Below are 18,346 nucleotides of genomic sequence, written 5' to 3'. Positions count from 1 at the left end.
CCTCGCCCTGGGTCAGGAGACCTCCGGATGCAATTAGGGCTTTTATTGAGTGTGTGTGGCGAGGGACAGGCCTCCGGGGGCCACCAGGCGGAGCTGGAATGTGGGGGGCACGTTGCCCAGGCCAGTACACTGCAGGGTGAGGTCGATGTTGGCCGGGCTCCCCACAGGGAGCAGACAGAACCTTTGCAGGATGGCGGTAAGGAAGAGGAAGATCTTGGAGCACGCCAGGCCTGCGCCCAGGCACATCCGCTTTGCTGGGGATGCAGGAGCATCCTGGGGATGCAGTGAGCCGCCCCCCCCCCCCCCCCCATGCACTGGGGACAGGCCAGGCCGGTCCTCTCCCTGCAGGCGCACAGCGTGCCCAGGGCAAAGGGCGCGAAGGCATCCTTGCTTTGGAACTCGCCCTTGTCATTCAGGAAGTTGGTGGGGTTGAAGCGGTCCTGGTGCTTGAATTGGGTGGGGTCTCGGTGCGCTGACGCAAGCAGGGGAATCACGGACGTGCCCTGGGGGATGTGCACGATGGGGTTACTCGCAGAGTTGGTGATCGGGCGCTCCTCCTGGTGCTGGGACCCTCTGCAAAGGCTCTCTTCCTGCTCCCAGAGCACTGATTGTGCGACAGTGCCCTGTGCGCCTGTTCCCTGACTTCGGCGACCCCGCAGATCCCAGGGCTCTGGGTACCTTGGGCAGGAAGTGGCCGCGCAGGTGGGTGTCGCGGGTGAGGGCGTGAGGCAGCCCCAGAAGCACGCCGATGAAGCGCTGGATCTCGTGCAGCACGGCGTTAGTGTAGGGAAGGCGCGCGCGGTCTTCCAGGCGCGGGGCGTGCGTCCGACCGACCACGGCGTCCAGCTCCTGTACCTTGGCTGGGGCCCGCTGAGGCAGTGAACCGTGCTCGCCCCGGACCCCCGCCTCTACCCCATCTTCCCCAGTGCCTTAGCTGGCAGACCTGCCACCTCTGGATACTTGACGAGAATGAGAAGGCCATAGCGTAGGGTGGTGCTGGTGGTCTCGGTGCCGCCGAAGAAAAGGTTGTGTGTCGTCATCACCAGCGTCTCTCCCTGGAAATGGCTCTCCGGGTCCTGCTGTTCCTTCGGGCAGAAGAAACTGGCGCTGCCTTGGGCCAGACACCTGCTGGCGGGCGGCGTGAATAGAGTTTAGGGTAGCAGGGACCTGAACCTTATCCATCTGGGCGAGAAAGCAATCGATAAAATCGCGGGCCACCCCTGGCTGCCGCGTCTGCCGGTGCCGCTGGATTTGCTCGGAGATGAAGACCCGCAGCTCCGTGAAGTTTCCGAAGATTCGGTGGTGCGGGCCCGGGATCCAGTCCAGCAGGGAGGGGAAGATGTTGTATATCTGGGCAGATGCGGATCCCAAAACGACCTTGGAGGCTGGACCTTGACTTTGATTTTGCAGGTTCTAGAGCTCATCAAAGAATCTAGGCCCCATTCCGGTGGGTACTGGCGGGAGAGCTTGGGGCCAGCCCCCTCACCTCGCCCCATCGGGAACTCATGATGCGGAAGTTGTCAAGGAAGAGGTCCAGGAGCCGCCGGAACTCCGGGTCCGCGTAGCCATAGCGGTGCCCGAAGACCACGGAACAGATAACGTTGGCTACAGCATTGTCCAGTAGCTACCGGGGGTTGAGCGGGGCCCCTGGGAGGTGGGAATAGGGCCCGGGGTGGGGGTGGGGTGGGGGTGGGAGTGGGTCGGAACCCAGCCTCCCTGTGCTTTCTGGCTTTGTTCCACCCTAGGGCCCTCTTGGGCGTCCTCCTGCCACGCCCACCCCAGGTCCTTTGTTTTGTTCTCCCGGCTGCACCTGCGGTGGCTTGAAATTCGTGAAGCAGACAAACTGCTTCCTCCAGGACGCATTCCTCGATGGATGGTCGGTGTCCCCACCCTGAACTCCTTCAGGGCCTCTAGGGCAAAATTGCACAGGGTCCGCCAACCCTGCCCATTGGAGAACAGGATACCTGTGGGAGGGGCGGGGCGACAGGAGGGGGCGGACCTTCGTTGACCACGCCCCTTGGCCCCACCTCCCGGAGCCGACTCTGGGATCCTTGGCTCTGCTCCCTCGCCGGCTTGGTTGGCGGCTTTCTCCGCCTTGACCACGCCTTTGCTACTTTGATCCCTGCCTGGTGCTGGCTCTCTCTGGCTTCGACTCTTAGGCTGGGTTCCGTCCTAGCCTGATCTCCGCTGGCGCTCTCTTAGGCCCCTCCGCGTCTGCCTGACCCCACCTTTTATGGGCCCGCCCTTGCACCTTGCACCGCCGGGGCCTCACTGTGTCCGCGTGTGCAGCGTTCGAAGACGGCCATGGCCCCGCGGCCGGAGAAGGTGTCCGCCTGCAGCACCAGCGCTTCCCGCAGTGCCGCGTAGCTGCACAGCACTACTGCAGGGTGCGGGCCCAGCCACACTGTGAACACCGGGCCCCAGCGGCCGGAGAGCTACAGGGAACCAGGGCTCAGCGGCTCCTGATCCCCACTCCCCGACCCCTCTTCTGAACCTTGAAGTCAGGCCCCCAACACCCTGCACCTGCAGAACCAGGCCCTCAGCCTCACCCCCCCCCCCCCCGCCTCCTTTCTCCACCTGAATTAACCACCCCAGGCTCCTTGTCCATCACAGCCCAGGTGTTCAGGCCCACCAGCTTCCCCCACCCAATCTCATTCCCGGGAATGCAGGAGGAACGGGGTTGGAGCCCTCAGCTTAGTTCAGGGCACCAGCAGTTCCAGCCCCCGGCCACTTCCAGCACCCCAGGAATCTGTCCGGGCTACCTACCTCCATGAGTGCTCAGTCCAGGCGCCCAGACTCCAGCTGCAGCAAGTTCCCCAGCAGTGGGAGCGGTGGGGGCCCCGGCGTCCGAGCGCGGCGCGCACCACAGCCCCACCGCGCCAGCGCCAGGAGCAGCAGTGCTGTGACACCGGTGAGCATGCTGCCTGTGACCCTGTGTGTGTCCCTTCATGCCTATTTGATTTCCATAGGGTCTTGGGCGGAGCAGGGGCGGAGACCCAGCGCAGGGATGGTGGGTTCCCAGCCCTAGGTATCCACCCCACCCCTCAAGCCGTGCTGCTGTTGGGCCTGGCTCAGCTTGCCCGTGCCTGGCAATTGGAGCACATGCCAGCCTTTTCAAGTGCAGATGGCTGGCTGGTAGGGGTGCCCTCCTGAGCCCTAGCCCATCTGGCTGGCCCGTGGGCCAGTGCGCACAATAGCCTGCGCACCTCTGCCTCCTGACGCCTCGGCACCCTGTAGAAACCCCCACCCCACCCCAGGCCTGGGATTCCTGGGGCCTCACACCTGAGCCTGTGCCGCATGTTGCCCTTGGAACCCTGTGTGCTGCACCTGCCCTGCAGGGGCCTGCACAAACCCACCAGCCTCTTGGTGCTGTCAGCCTGGGACATTGGTTCTGGCCTTAGGACTGCTGGATGCCTTCCCCTAGGTTGGCCCCCTGTGCCTTCAGACCTGGCCTTGACTCCTGCCATCTCTGCTCCCAGTTGAGCCCCAGATGTCCCGTGTCCATGCCTCTGCACCCCTGGTCTCAAAGCCCCACAGCGGGCACCCCTAGCCGAGGGCAGGTAGACTCAGGCCTCGTGGACCCTGGACCCTAGAGGCCCAGGCTGGACCCCGGGGTGGAGGTGGGGCTGAGCGGGACGTAGATTGTTCTAGAATGCAGCCCGCCCTCCCTGCCTTGCCAGCTCCAGTGTTCCTCCAGGTGCCTGGCTCTGGGCCCAGGCCTGGGGAGAAGTGGGGGCCACGTGGGGCCTGAGGAGGAACTTGGTCAGGTAGCATCTGTGTCTCCTCTCTCCTCTCTCGGGCTTCCCTCCTGAACCTGCTCCTCCGCCCCCACACTGCGTCCCAGCTGCTGCTCTCCTGACTCCACTTTTCTGTCTTTGCCTCTGTTCATGTCTCTTTTTTTCAAGCACTGATTTCTTTGTTAATGAATTTTCATTTTATTTGAAAGGCAGAGAGACAGAGAAAGATAGACATAGAAGACAGAGGTCTTCCATCCACTGGTTCACTCCCCAAATGGCTGCAATGACCAGGGCTGGGCCAGGCTGAAGCCACAAGCCAGGAGCTTCTTCCCGGTCTCCCACATGGGTACAGGGACCCAAGGACTTGGGCCATCTTCTGCTGCTTTCCCAGGCACACTAGCAGGGAGCTGGATTGGAAGTGGAGCAGCTGGGACTTGAACTGGCACCCATATGGGATGCCAGCACTGCAGACAGCAGCTTTACCCACTACACCACAGTGCTGGCCCCTCCAAGTGGCATCTTAATGGCTCCGCCAAATGCCCACCCCTCTGTTTTTTGTCTCTAGTTCTCCCTGCCTCCTTCTGTGTGGCAGGTCTTCCATCCTTGCCTTTCTGTGTCCAGGATCCCAGTGACTGGCTGGGCTGGGGCTCAGGGCCTGAGGTCAGAGGAGCTGACTCGGGGCGGCAGGGGTGCAGCGGGGTGCCCTTCTGGAATGCCAGCTCTTTACGAACAGATTTTGTCTTGTGTATGTCTATCTCCAGTGCCTAGGATAGTGCATGGCACACAGCAGGTGCACAAGGGCGTGTCTGTGGAGTGACCGCCAGTTCTTGCTCGGATTTCTGTCTCTGACTCTGATTTGGTTACTCCCAGTCCCTCTACCTCCCTGTTTCTTTCTCATCTCTCTTCCTCTCTTCATTTCTTATTTTCTGAAAAATTTGAGAGGCAGAGAAAGAGAGCGAGCGAGAGCGAGAACACTCTAATCTGCTGGTTCATTCCCCAGTGGCTCAGTGGCGGGGGCGCTGAAGCTGGGAGCTGGGAACTTAATCTGGATTCCCCTCCCCCGCCAGGACCCCCCCAGGGCTGGCAGGAAGCTGGACTCAGGAGCCAGAGCCAAGGAGGAACCCTGGGAGCCCCGCTGTGGAGCACGGGGCGCTTAGCCACCAGGTCGGATTCCTGGCTCCCGGGGAAGCTCCCTGTCCCCTGCCTCGCATCTGTTTCTCAGCGCCCCTTCCTCCTCCTCTCGCAGTCTTTGTTCTTCAGGTCCCTCTGCTGTCGTCTTTGTCTCCTTCTCAGTGTCTCTGTCTTTCCCTCCCCCTCTCTCCTTCCCCTCTGCATCCTTGGCTGGGCCCTGGGGCAGACTCGGCCTGGACGGCCTGTAAGCCCAGCCAGGGGGTGGTCCTGGGAGAGCCCCGGCAGCTGGGCTGCACGAGGGAGGCGCAGCCTGGATGGGCGTGGGCACCTGCCCTGTTGGCAGGTTGTCAGGATGCTGGGGGCAGTCGCAGGCTGGAGACCCATGCCAGGGTCTGCTGTCCCCACCCCAAAGGCGGGGGCTGCAGCACAAAGGAATAGTGCACCGGGAGGATGGGAGTGGGGAGGGCACCTGCCCCTCTGCCCCCCCCCCCTGGCTTGCCCTTTCTCTGGTGGTTTCTATCCCCGCCCCGCACCCCACATCTCAGCCCAGCAGCTCTTGCTTTTCCTATCTTTGGGCTCCTGTGGTCTCTGACTTGTGAGACTGAAAGCCGGTGGTACCCAGCTCAGAGCCCGGAGCCAGATCCCAGCTCTGCCCCTTTGTGTGTCACCTCGCCTCCCTGAGCCTCAGGCTGCTCATGTGTGAAGTGGGCTTATACAGGCTCGACATCTCTAATTCAGAATCCGAGATGTTCCGAAATCTGGAACTTCCTGAGGATGGGCGTGATGCCACAGTGGAAAATCCCACACCCTAACCTCACATGATGGATTGCAGTCAGAAGGCAGGTGCACTAACCATATTGTGTAACGTTCCCTTCAGGCTGTGCACAAGGTGTGCATGAAACAAACCAATTTCATGTTTAGACTTGGGTTCAGCTCCCAAGATGCTTCATTATATGCATGCAAATACTCCAGAATCTGGACAAACCTGGAATCCACAATGCTTCCAGGCCCAGGCGTTTTGGCTCTGGGTGAGGGATGCTGGATGGGGCATGTAGAGCAGAGAGCACGAGGCGCCGGGGTCAGTATCTGATGTCTCTCGCTCTGCTTTCTCCCTGCCCAGCGCCCCGCACCTCCCATCTCTCCTGTCTCTCTCAGCGCTCCCCTCTCCCTGTACTTACGTTTTCAAAAAAGATTTCTTTATTTATTTGAAAGAGTTAGAGGGAGAGAGAGGCAGATCTTCCATAAGCTGGTTTGCTCCCCAACAGGCCACAGTGGCCAGGGCTGGTCTAGGTGGAAGCCAGGAGCCCAGAACTCCACCCAGGTCCTCACGTGGGTGCAGGGGCCCAAGCACTGGGGCCTCAGCTGCTTTCCCAGGCCACCAGCAGGGAGCTGGGTCGGCTCGGAGTGCAGTGGCTGGGACGGGAACCGGCAGTCACACGGGATGCTGGCCCCTCCCCTCCGGCTCATTCAGCCAAGACAGATTTGAATCTGTTAGTATAAAGATACTTTACTAGGAAACGATACAAAAGGCCCCTAAAAGGCGGCATCAGGGCAGGGGCCTCATTCTGTGGGTACAAGAAGGCGTGTCAGGCCAGGCAGAGGTTGGAGGAAGGGGGCCATGCAGGTGACAGGTGCAGGTGAGACATCACAGCAGGAGAGGCGGCGGCCGCGCTCAGCGCGCGCGCATGCACAGCTGGAAGGGCCGCGGCACGTGTCCGAGACCCGAGCTGAGCGGGGTCAGGTCGATGTCCTCGGGGGCCACCAGCGGCTGCAGCGAGAAATTCTGCAGGATGGCGGTGAGGAAGAGGAAGAGCTCCATGCGCGCCAGCGACTCGCCCAGGCACAGCCGGCGCCCTGCGGAGGGGAGGGAGGGTGGGGTGGGGGCGCGCCTCCTGGTTCCCAGAGGAGGACGCACAGACCGCCCACCTAGAGGCCCGCCACCCGCCACCGGCTCTGTGACCTTGGGCCGGGCCCAGTGCCCAGGTGTTTAAAGTGGAGAGGCCAGCCGTGCCTCCTGTGTTGCTGGGTATGCCATCCAGGTAGGCCCTTCAGGCGCTCTGGCTTCGTGCAAAGCGCCACAGCTGCTATCATTCATTCCCCAGCCACCCTGAGATGATCTGCGCTTTGTAGGTGCGAGAATGGAGGTGCCGAGGCGTGGTGAGGGGCGCACAGCTGGGGTGCGGGGTGCGACCTCTCTCCCCCAAGCCTGCCGCAGAGCCCAGTCCTCAGCCGCTGCCCCTCTCGGCTGCAGCTCCGGCTCTTCCCAGAGGCGGCCCTCGGCACGCAGTGAGTTCTCTAGTATTCCGCTCCTCCCTCCTCCACCTGCTGCTTGGTAACCAGGGAAGAGAGCTCCCAGCAGGGTGCAGACAAAAGCCGGGGAAGCTGTCTCCGCTTCCACAGCGCCACCTGGTGGAGAGGCCGGCAGTGGCCGCCCCCAAGCACAAAAGTCAGGGAAGCTTCCACAGCGCCACCTGGTGGAGAGGCCGGCAGTGGCCGCTCCCAAACACAAAAGGCAGGGAAGCTGGATTCGCTTCCACAGCGCCACCTGGTGGAGGCCGGCAGTGGCCTCTCCCAAGCACAAAAGTCAGGGAAGCTTCCACAGCGCCACCTGGTGGAGAGGCCTGCAGTGGCCTCTCCCAAACACAAAAGGCAGGGAGGCTGGATCTGCTTCCACAGCGCCACCGCCTGGGGGGCAATGGCTGTTTCTGCACACCCACAGCCAAGCATGGGGTGGGCCGCAGGGGCGAGAGTGGGGAGGAGAGGCGGGCTCTGGGAGCCGGGACCGCGCTCTCACCGGCTGAGAAGGGCATGAAGGCGGGGCTCTTCTTGAAGGCCTCTTTGTCATCCAGGAAGTGCCCGGGGTTGAACTCCTGGGGCGCGGGGAACTGGCTGGGGTCGTGGTGGACCGTGTTCAGGAGGGTGATGACGTCGGTGCCCTGTGCGGTTGGAGGCGGGGTGAGCGGTGGAGGAGGGGGTGGGGGTCCCCCACCAGGGCTTCCCCCTCTGCGGGGCTCAGGGTCTTGGGACTTGATCCAGGGTTGGGGAGGGGTCTGGGGTTGAGGGCAGCGTCCGGCCCACACTGGTTCTCCCGAAGCCAGGGCTGGGCGCCCCGCGCACCTTGGGTATCAGGAAGCCGTGGAAGTCCGTGTCGCGCGTGACGCGGTGCGGCAGGTTCATGGGGATGATGTCCGCGAAGCGCTGCACCTCGTGGATCACCGCGTCCGTGTAGGGCATGGCCGCGCGGTCCTCCAGCGACGGCAGCCGCGCGCGCCCCACCACGCGGTCGATCTCCTCCTGCACGCGGGCTGCGGGCGGGAGCAGACGCGGTGAGGCCGTGGGCAGTGCCGCGTGCGGGCTCAGAGTCCCCAGGGCCCGCGAGGCAGGCCCCGCGCGTGGGCCCGTGCGCTCGTCCGCAGGGCCCAGAGCGCCCCGCACCTTGCACTTTAGGGAACTTCATGAGCGCGAGGAAGGCGTGGCGCAGCGTGGTGCCCACGGTCTCGGTGCCGCCGAAGAGCAGGTTGTGTGTGGTCATCAGCAGCGTGTCCATGTGGAAGTGGCTCAGCGGGTCCTGCTGCTCCTGCCGGGCGCGCGGGATGGGGACGTGAGCGGGGCCTGGGGCTGCCTTTCCTGGGCGGGGCTGTGACGCCCGGTCCCCGCCCCCCGCCCAATTCGGAGTCCCCTGTGGGGATCTGTGTCCAGGCCGGACCAGGGTGGGGCTCCAGCTAGGGCTTTGCCTGGGCCATCTTGGTGAGGAAGCAATCGATGAAGTCCCGCGGAGAGTCGGGGTCCAGGGAGGCCTGGTGGTCGCGGACGCTGCGGGCGATGAGGGCTTTCATGCAGCCGAAGTTGCGGAAGAGGCGTCGGTGCGGCCCGGGCACCCAGTCCAGCAGGCTGGGGAAGATGTTGTACCACTGTGGACGGGCGGGCGCGTGAGGCCGCGGAGGCGGGGCTGGGGTGGGAGGGGCGGGGCCAGGAGCGGCCAATCCCCAGGCTGGACCCTGGCTCCTGCTCTGGCTCGGGGGCGGGGCTTGCAGGGAGGGGCGGGGCCAGGAGTGGCCAATCCCCAGGCTGGACCCAGGCTACTGCCCTGGCTCGGGGGCGGGGCCTGCAGTGAGGGGCGGGGCCAGGAGCGGCCAATCCCCAGGCTGGACCCGGGCTCCTGCCCCAGCTCGGGGGCGGGGCCTGCAGGGAGGGGCGGGGCCAGGAGTGGCAGATGCCCAGGTTGGACCCAGGCCCCTGACCTCGCCCCAGGGGCCACTCATGATCTGGAAGTTGTCGTTGATGAGGCTGATGATGGTGTGCAGGCGCTCGTCGCCGTAGTCGAAGCGGCTGCCGAAGATCACGGAGCAGATGATGTTGGACACCGAGCGGCTTAGCACAAACGTGGGGTCGAAGGGCTCGCCTGTGGGCGAGGGGTGCAGTGGGTCAGAGGGTGCAGCTCGGGGGACGTCCGGGCAGCGACAGAACCCGCTGATCTCAGCGGTGCACTGTGCGGTGATGGTGCGTGGGGGCTGCCGGGTGCCGCAGAACCTGTGGCATCACGGGGCCACCGCATGCCCACCGGCCGTGACCGCAGCACGCTGACACCGTATCAGCCCACGGCGAACAGCAGGCGGCACGGGTGCACGACGGCGTCCAGTGAGACGCATGACCGCGTCCAGCCTCACCCAGATGGAAACCCGCAGCGGCACGACCCCTAACACCCGGTGAGGCAGCCGCCCAGGAGACCTCGGCCCACAGTGTCCAGACCACACGGGAGGCACAGTAGCGTAGCCTGGGGTGAGATGGTCGTAGTTTGAATCCTGGCTCGGCCTCTTAGCCTGGCCCAGCTGACCTCCGGTCTGGGAGCCTGTTTCCTCTCCTACGGGGCTGTCCGTAGCATTCAGAGAATGCACGGTGGGGAAGGGCTCAGTGGAGCCTTTAGCTAACCTGTGCTGAGGCTGGCTCCCGCCGTGGCCGCCCCTCCTGCGCCCGCCAGCGAGCCCAAGTCTGGATCCTGGGACCTCACGTGGCGAAAGGACCTTTGAGGACGCGATTACGTGACGGACCCCGACGGGGCGATCTCTCAGTGGGCCCAGCCTAGGAGCACCCAGGTCCTCATGGGAGGGGGGTGCGTGGGTCTGAGTACAAAGACACCGTGCTGATGGGAGAAGAGCGAGCGAGCGAAGCAGACTGGGGGAGGCTGTTCCTGGCTGGGAAGATGGAGGACGTGGCGTGAGCTGAGGAACACAGGTGGCCTCTGGGCTAGAGAGGCCGGGGCAGGGTCTCACCCACAGCTCTCATGTTTGAGCTGTAGGAACGTGAGGTCTGAGGCCACCGTGTTTGTGACAGTGTGTCACCTCGGCCGTGAGAAGCCAGCACGGGCAGCCGGGGCGGTCTCACTGACATCGCATCGCTCCAGCGGCTCGCCTGGCACAGTTTGTTCATGCCCAAAGCCAGCGAGATTTGGAGGTAACACGGGGCTCACACCGTGACCTGCTTCCCAGGAGGTGAGAGCGTTCCAGGGAGGTGACACAAGACACTCTAAGACAGGCACGGGCGAGTGCAAGGCATCGTGTCCCTGCTGGTCATTTTCAGTTTTTCGGAGCTCAGTAGCTCTGACCTGGGTTCGAATCCCAGCTCTGCCACACCCTGGGCACCCCGCTCTCCCTTCCTGGGCGTCGGCTTGCTCACCTGTGGCCACACCCACTCTCGAGGGTTGCCGGAGTGGGAAGAGCAACCACAGTTTAGCCAGTGCCCGCGAGCACTCAGCAAATGGCAGCAGTGCCCTGCGCGAGGCCTGGGGTGGCAGACGCGGGTTTGAATCCTGGTTCCTCCAGCTTACCAGCTCTGTTACGCCAAGTCGGTTGCCCAACCTCTCTGTGCCTCTAATTCTCACCTGCGAGACGGATTGGTGTCAGGCGGCAAGGACTTCCGCACGGCCGCGTGCTCAGCACAGGGCCCCAGGAATGCCGCCGTCCTCCTCGTCCTCCACCAGGACAGAGCTGGGCTGGGAGAGCGGGCACGGCCGCCAGCACCTACCCCGCCCTGGGAGCCCAGCCCTGGAGGAGCCGCGCCTGACCTGGCCCTGACCTTCCGTTCTGCGCAGCTCCGCCAGCAGGAAGCCGCCTTCCTCCAGGATGCGCTCCTCGATGCTCCTCTTGCCCATGCCGAAGTTGCGCAGGATCTGCATGGAAAACCTCCGCAGCGCCCGCCAGCGGTCCCCGTTGGAGAAGGCGATGCCTGCGGACAGCGGATGCTCCGCTCACCCCCAGCCCGCGGCCCCTGGGGTCCCTGGGCTTCCCTCACCGCGGTCCCCGTCGCCCCGCCTGCGTCCCCTCCCCCAAGACCGGCACCGCCGGGCCTGTCCCCAGTGTCCTCAGCATTTGGTGGGGCTTGTCACACAGGAGGTGCCGCTCCTGGGATGGCTGATTGATGGCGGAGGGCACAAATGCAGGTAGTCAAGAGGAGCAAGCACAGGACACCGGGGACTCCGCCAGACCCCGCTCCGTCCTCTCCGAGACACTCTCTACCCCTTGTCTTCTCTGGACTTGTCGTCGTCTCCATCTCCCAGTCTCAGCTCAGCAGTCTCCCCTGCAGGGGTGGGGTGGGGGAGCTGCCCTGGCTCCGCCCTCCCAGGCTTCTCCCATCCCCGCCTGGACCACTCAGGGCTGTCACAGTCTGGGAAGGGCCTATGCTTCCTGCTGGACATCAACAGGATAGGATCCTGGGTGTGCTGCCTTTTCTCTTTTTTTAATTTAACTTCCAGTTATTTGAAGGGAGGAGAGAGAGCGACAGCTCCCATCTTTTGGTTTACTCCCCAAATGCATCCGTAAGAGCTGGGGCCGGGCCAGCCCAAAGCCAGGAGCCTGCTTTGCAACCCGAGGGTGGTGGGGACCAAACCATCTCCCGCTGCCTCCCAGGGTGTGCGTTAGCAGAAGCCGGGACCGGAAGCAGAGCCAGACTTGGACCCAGCCACTCCCATAAGGAATGCGCACAGATGCTTGCCCCAAGGGTGCGTTTGTGGTTCCTCGGTCTCCCTCGCAGACCATGAGATGCCAGAGAAGGGAAAAACAGACCGTGGGGTATCGGCTTGCCGGGCTTTGCAGGCATCGTCTCAGCGACGCCTCGTGGTGGCAGATGGGGCGTCAGAGCGGGCACATGGCCAGTGAGCGGGGGGACCTTGCTGTTCCCCTGTGTTGCAAACTGAGTAATGAATGATGTGTGCGTGCAGATGCTTCTATGCAAAAGTAGCAAGGGGATTTTTCCCAAGAGCCCTGGCGCCACCTCTGCATCCTGTGTACCAGGATGGACGGGGTCATGCGGGCTTGGGGGGCAGGAGCCATGAAGGGTGGCAGGTGTACAGTGGGAGGTGTTTCACTGATTCCCAATCCAGGGTAGCCGGGACCTGCCTAATGAGGGCCAGGGGAGCCCTGGGCACTCCTTGAGGGGAGAACGGTGCAGGGTGCGGATCTTCCAGACACATTTTCAGTCAGAGCATCCCCCACCACCCCGTCCTCCACCGCCCCCGCTGTCTTCTTCCTTTCCTGTTATTTGTTGGGCCTGGCCACTTGACTTCCTCGAATAAGAAATCTGTATTTAAAACAAGCTTGGGCCGGTGCCAAGGCTCACTTGGCTAATCCTCCGCCTGCCGCGCCGGCACCCCGGGTTCTAGTCCCGGTTGGGGCGCCGGATTCTGTCCCGGCTGCTCCTCTTCCAGTCCAGCTCTCTGCTGTGGCTCGGGAGGGCAGTGGAGGATGGCCCAAGTGCTTGGGACCTGTACCCGCATGGGAGACCAGGAGGAAGCACCTGGCTCCTGGCTTCGGATTGGTGCAGCGCCAGCCGTAGCGGCCATTTGGGGAGTGAACCAACAGAAGGAAGACATTTCTCTCTCTCTCTCTCTCTCTCTCTCTCTCTCTTTCTCTGTCTAACTCTGCCTGTCAAAAAAACAAAAACAAAAAACAAGCTTGAAAGTGACAAGACCAGGTTTTTTCCAAGCCAAGGGGACAGGATCTCGAGATGGCATAGGTGAGTGGTGGGAGTGGCTGGGGATGCCATTGGGGCCGGAGAGGCGATGTGACTTTTGGGTGAGTTGGGTTTGAGGCTGGAGATGGGGACGGAGTAGGGTGGCAGGAGAAGGGTTGGTCGGCGGGGTTGAGTGAGAACTTGGGGTTGGGTAGGTGTGTGACGCAGTTGGTTTTGGTGGTGGCGAGGTCAATGCTGCAGATGTGGCCTGGGGACTGGCACCTTCCATAGACGACCGGGGGGGGGGGGCAACGCGGGACTGGGACTAGGGAGGGGAAGGACAGCAGAGTGCAGTTTTCCACTGTAGGGATCAGGATGGGGTTGATACAGGACTGCAGGTTGGGGGAGGTGGCATCATAGGTGGGGGTGGAGAAGGGGCAAAGGGGGAGCCTGGCAGGGTTGGTGGGGATTGGGATTGGGTTTAGGGGGGACAATGAGGACCGAGGCTAGATGACTTGGTTGGGACTTTGATGATATGGTGGGGATGGAGCAAGAGACCAGATGAGAATGGGGTTGGAGCTGGACAGAGATAGGGGTTGGGATGGAGGTGCAGCTCCGGACGGTGGAGGGAGTAGGTGCTTACTGCCGTGGTTAACGTGCTGGGGATGCCTGCCTCCCGTACCACAGTGCCCTGGTTCAAGTCCCAGCTCTGCTTCCAATCCTGTCTGCCTGCTGCTGCACACCTTAGGGGGGTGCAGGTGATCCCTCAAGTACTAGGATCCCTGCCACCCACGGGGGAGGGCTGGATGGGGTTTTGCCTCCTGGCTTTGGCATAGCACAGCCTTGGCTGCTGCAAATATTTGGGGATTGAGCCAGCAGGTGGAAGAGTTCCGTCTCTGTCTCTGTCCCTCCCTCTCTCTCCCTGTGTCTCTTTCAAATAAAAAAAAAATTAAAACTTAAGGAAAGGCGGTGGTGGGGTTTGGGGGCCGAAGGTGGGACACGGCTGCCTGGCTCCTCCCATTTGGTGTCAACATCAGAGGCCTGAGTGTTGTCAAGAGAGGGAGGACGGTCTCCCATCCTCAGCCCTCTTCCAGTGTGGGGAGGTTGTGGGTGGGGGGTGGGGATAGGGAGCGGGCTTACCGTTGCCCTTGGTGAAGTTGAAGAAGACAGGGTAGCTGCCACGGCCGCTGAACTCGTCCCCCTGATCCACGAGGGCCTCCTTCACGGTTTGGTACCCGCTGAGCACCACCACAGGCCTGGGCCCCAGGTGCACCGTGTAGACTGAGCCATATTCCTTACTCAGCTGGGGGGCGGACAGAGGCCACAGGTGGGCGTGGGCCGTGGGAGCCCTCTCCCTCCCCACTGCCCCGTCTCCCGAGCCCAGGCCCCTGCACCTTGGTGAGAGAGGTCAGCATGTCCTGGGAGCGAAGCTGCAGCAGGTTCCCCAGCAACGGGAGGGGCCTGGGTCCTGGGGGCAGCCGGCCCTTGCCCCACGAGCCGAGGGTCAGGAGCAGGTAGACAAGAGCCAGGAGCAGCAGCAGGATGGCCGTGTTTGTGCTGTCCATGGTGACGCAGCTGCAGGCACCGGGAGAGCAGAGCTGGGTCCCTCCACCCCTCACCTCCTTCTAGACCTTGCTTTTCCCAGGCCCCAGAAATGGGTGCAGGTGGAAGAAGAAATGGGGTAGAAAAACAGAGAGAGTCCAGGGGATGAGAGAGGGAGGAGGGCAAGAAGGGCATGGAGATGGAATCAGAGAGGCAGAGAGAGAGAGACAGAGACCCACACAGAGCTCATGAGAGCTAACAGATGTCTGTCTGTCGGTCTGTCTGTCAGGAGCCTGACTCCCATACGCAATGACAGAGACACCGTGACACTCAGGGTGGGAGCCAGACAGATCATACACAGAAGAGAGAGCGAGCCAGGTAGGCTATCCCAGAGAGAGGCTGACAGACTGGAGAGGGACGGAGCTTGGGCAACACAGGGAAAGCTGGAGACGAGAGACGGAGATGGACAATGAGAGAGGGGGAGCGAGGGAGGCAGAGCAAGCGGGAGCGTCACAAAGCTCACGGAATTACAGGAGACACTTGTTTTGGTGCAAAACACTTCAACATCGTTGTGTAGTTTTTTCATAATATGCATTTCCATGAACTTTTTGAAGACCCCATGGCTCTCAAAAAAACTTTATTTTACCCCAAAGCCACTTTTTCCAGTTCCATTTGCACAGAGCTTTTGAAGTGCCCTCTTAAAGACAGAGATGGGGAGAAACAAGGTGGGAGCGAGCGAGAGAGGCTGAGGTGGACAGGGATGGTAGAAGCAGAGGAAATGAGAGAAGAAGCACGTGTTCAAAACGCAGGGTCCCGTTCCAGAGGGCGTTGCACCTGCTGGGTGAGGCACCTGTGCAGGCACCTGGGCCCAGCCAGTGCACCGGGGATCCCGAGACCCCAAGAGCCACCAGAGGAACTGGCAGAAGAGATTCCCATTCAGTCTTAAGACAGAGATGGAGCAGAGGCCCCCCTCTCGGGGGAGCCCCCCGGCTCCTCCGTGTCCCCATCCCAGATCCTTTACCTGCCTCGCTGTGGGGGCAGCTAGGTGTGCTCCAGAACTGTGGGCTGTGCCTGGCCGCTGTGATGTGCTTGCGGGCAACAGCGCCCGCTCTTAAATCCTGCCTCCACACCCTGCCTTTACTCCGCCCCTCCCCTCCTCCAGGCGATCTTTAACCCCCTCCCATCTTCATAGCTGCCTGGAAAGGCCCCCTGGGTGGGGGCTGCACCTGGGGAACCTGCTGTCCGCCTCCTCTTGGGGGAAGCTGGGCTCTGTGGGCGGAGCTCAGTCCTGGTCCCTGTCCAGCAGTCGTGGCTGGCCCTGGGGATGGGGCAGAGGCTTCTTCTGGGGGTCTGGCTGCGGGACTGGGGGGCAAGGCAGAGCGATGAGCCAGAGATGAGCCTTGGGCACTGTGTCCTGCTGCTCTGTGTTCAAGTCCCCGGCTGGCGCTGAGCGGCCTCACTACCCAGGCGGGCCCCGTTTCTCTCCGGGCTGCCCGGGCTGCGTCTTGCCCAGCTCCTGCCTCTGTGGTGTCTGTGGCTGTCTTTGCTCCACGCCGATGCTCTCAGCCTCCGCGTCTCGGGGCCTTTGTCTCTGCTCCCCTCTCATCCTTCAGGTCCTGCTTGCTCACCGCCTCCTGCTCTCGCCTTCTCCCTCTCCCTCTCTGGGGCTGCCCTTGCTGTCTCTCGCGTCCCCTGAGTCAGACCCAGCAGGCAGGGCTGAGCCAGGCTGAGTGAAGGCTGACTTGGGAGGGGGTCAGGGTAGCTGCCAGCCACGGGGACGGAGGACTAGAGGACCCCAGATATGAGTGATGCCTGCTCCCCCACAAGCGCTCCTGCCTCAGAAGCTGGGGACCCAACCCCTGGCCTGGGCAGGTGGCAGAGGGAGGTGTTGAGGCCAGGGTCTGGAGTGGGGGTGGCGGTGTCCCCAGGGTCAGAGGTGTGTGCTGTGTTTGCTGTTCCCACGGTGGGGGGGGAGTAGGAAGTGCTGGAGGTCTTGGGGAACTTGACACCCCGGCCCCAGGCCAGGAGGGCAGTGGGGTGGGGGTGGGGCCCAGGCTGTTGCCCAGGTCCTGAACAGGCCAAGTTAGAGCAGGCCCTGAGAACAGGGGAGGGGCTTGCCCGTGGGAGTAGGCACCTCCAGTTTCCCTCCGCGTCCACTCTGCTTCTGGGGGCAGGTGAAGCCCTGGATCCACCCCAGCCCTGTGAGCAACTTTTCCCTGGCCCTGAACAGGATTGGACCAGGACGGCGGAGGCAGTGGGGGGGGGGGGTCGTCCAATGCCATTTCTGTGACCAGCCGGAGGACTCCCTTCTTTTTGCTGAGTCATGGTTGGTGTGGGCATGTGTAGGTGGAGTTTTCCACATGCAGATGTTTTTCTAGGCAAAATATCCATCTGATGAAACATACAAATCTTAAGTAAGCATTGACTTTTGAATGCACGCACCCATGTAGTCCAAATCCCCACCCCAGAAAGTTCTTGCAATCCCTTCCCAGTCGACCGTGCTGCAGCACTCCTAGGCGAGCATTGTCCTGGGCTTTTCTTCCCACCATCGATCAATATTTCACAGAACCGAAATCCTACAGCATAGCTTGTCTTCTGCTCGCAGCAGGTGCATTTCATGCTTTGGAGACGCGGCCATGTGTTGCACGAAGCAGCAGCTCGTTGTGTTTGGTGCTGAGTGTGGCGTTTCATTGTGTCTGAGAGCGCTGTACCTTGCTTAGGCGGCCGCGGGATGGCTTCCAGCGTCGGCTCGTGGGTGTGGTGTACACCCTCTTCTTCCTGTCGAGGTCTTCAGAAAGTTCACGGAGAATGGAATCCAGGATCACTGCACTTTTTCAAAAAGATTTATTTATTTATTTGAAAGGCAAAATGACAGAAAGAGAGAGAGAGAATTTTCCATCTGCTGGTTCACTTCCTGATCAGTCACAACATCCACGGCTGGGCCAGGAACTCCATCCAGGTCTCCCACGTGGGTGCAGGGGCCCAAGCATTTGGCCATCTTCCACTGCTTTCCCAGGCCGTAGCAGAGAGCTGGATCGGAAGTGGAGCAGCCGGGACTAGAACCGGCACCCCTATGGGATGCTGGCACTGCAGGCCGGTGCTTTAACCCACTGTGCCGCAGCGCCAGCCCCGCTCTGGGTGCTCCTGAGCACGTCTTTTTGTGATCTGTCCACTCTGTCGTTTTGGGCACAGCCGTGGAAAGATTGGGTGAGAGTATGGCGTGTGTCTCAGCCCGGCCGCTGCTGTGCCGCGTCCCCCAGTCACGCCTCCCTGTTTCTGTGTCCTGATGGAAAATCACAGAGCGGGACAGCTCCGCGACTCAGCCAGCTGCGTCTCCCACAGGTTTGAACCCGAGCTGGGGCCTTGACCATTCCCAGGAACTGATAAGCTTCGGGCAACTACACCGAAAGAAACTTGCCCAGACAGTGAGCCGCATTGCTAGAGCCTTGTTCAGATAAACTCCAGACCCCGGCCCGGTCACTGGGGACGCGGCCACGTAGGACCTCTCTCTCTGGCTGTCCAGCACTGAGATTTTAAAAGATTGATTGATGCTGCAAGTCAGAGTTACAGAGAGACAGAGACAAATCTTCTATCCACTGGTTCACTCCCCAGGTGTCTGCAATGGCCAGGGCTGGGCCAGGCCAAAGCCAGGAGCCAGGAGCTCCATCCAGGTCTCCCACATGGGTGCAGGGGCTCAAGCACTTGGGCCATCTTCTACTGCTTTCCCAGGCCATAGCAGGGGCTGGGTCAGAAATGGAGCAGCTGGGACACAAACTGGCATGCATAGGGATGCTATGCCACAATGTCAGACCTAAGACTTTTTAAAAAAAATAAAAATAAAAGGATAATGAACCTTTCATGGATTTCTGTTGTGTACTTACTAACACATTGTCTATCAAGGATTTTGATTTCTCATTGCATCAAAAAAATCCTCATACTTGAAAATAAACCTTATAGAAGAGGCAGATTTGATTCCTCAGTATGCCTGTCTT

General features: G+C 61.7%; 1 protein-coding gene and 1 pseudogene across 1 annotated transcript; both read right to left on the bottom strand.

The window, feature by feature from the left end:
• Positions 1-42: 42 nt before the first annotated feature.
• On the bottom strand, positions 43-2,919 carry LOC133747638 (cytochrome P450 2F2-like; annotated as a pseudogene).
• A 3,494-nt stretch (positions 2,920-6,413) lies between these two features.
• On the bottom strand, positions 6,414-14,377 carry LOC133748104 (cytochrome P450 2F5). Its single transcript, XM_062176665.1, has 9 exons — positions 14,207-14,377; positions 13,953-14,115; positions 10,941-11,090; positions 9,110-9,270; positions 8,603-8,779; positions 8,304-8,445; positions 7,986-8,173; positions 7,663-7,804; positions 6,414-6,722 (listed from the first exon to the last, which is right to left on the bottom strand). Exons 1-9 carry the CDS (start codon positions 14,375-14,377, stop codon positions 6,541-6,543), a joined length of 1,476 nt encoding a protein of 491 aa, XP_062032649.1. The 3' UTR covers positions 6,414-6,540.
• Between the last annotated feature and the right edge of the window lie 3,969 nt (positions 14,378-18,346).

Source organism: Lepus europaeus, chromosome 19, assembly GCF_033115175.1.
Source record: "Lepus europaeus isolate LE1 chromosome 19, mLepTim1.pri, whole genome shotgun sequence".
NCBI classification, from domain to species: domain Eukaryota; kingdom Metazoa; phylum Chordata; class Mammalia; order Lagomorpha; family Leporidae; genus Lepus; species Lepus europaeus.
The sequence above is the reverse complement of the archived record's forward strand: the minus strand, read 5'-3'. Positions and strand labels throughout refer to the sequence as shown.

What these genes read in the sequence shown, in the direction of transcription:
- LOC133748104 (XM_062176665.1), bottom strand. Translation starts at nt 14,377, where the DNA reads ATGGACAGCACAAACACGGCCATCCTGCTGCTGCTCCTGGCTCTTGTC. An exon ending in TCCTCACCAAGATGGCCCAG is followed by an intron (nt 8,446 to 8,602) that starts GCAAAGCCCTAG and finishes CGCGCCCGGCAG; the next exon opens with GAGCAGCAGGACCCGCTGAG. An exon ending in CTTCATGCCCTTCTCAGCCG is followed by an intron (nt 6,723 to 7,662) that starts GTGAGAGCGCGG and finishes TCCCCTCCGCAG; the next exon opens with GGCGCCGGCTGTGCCTGGGC.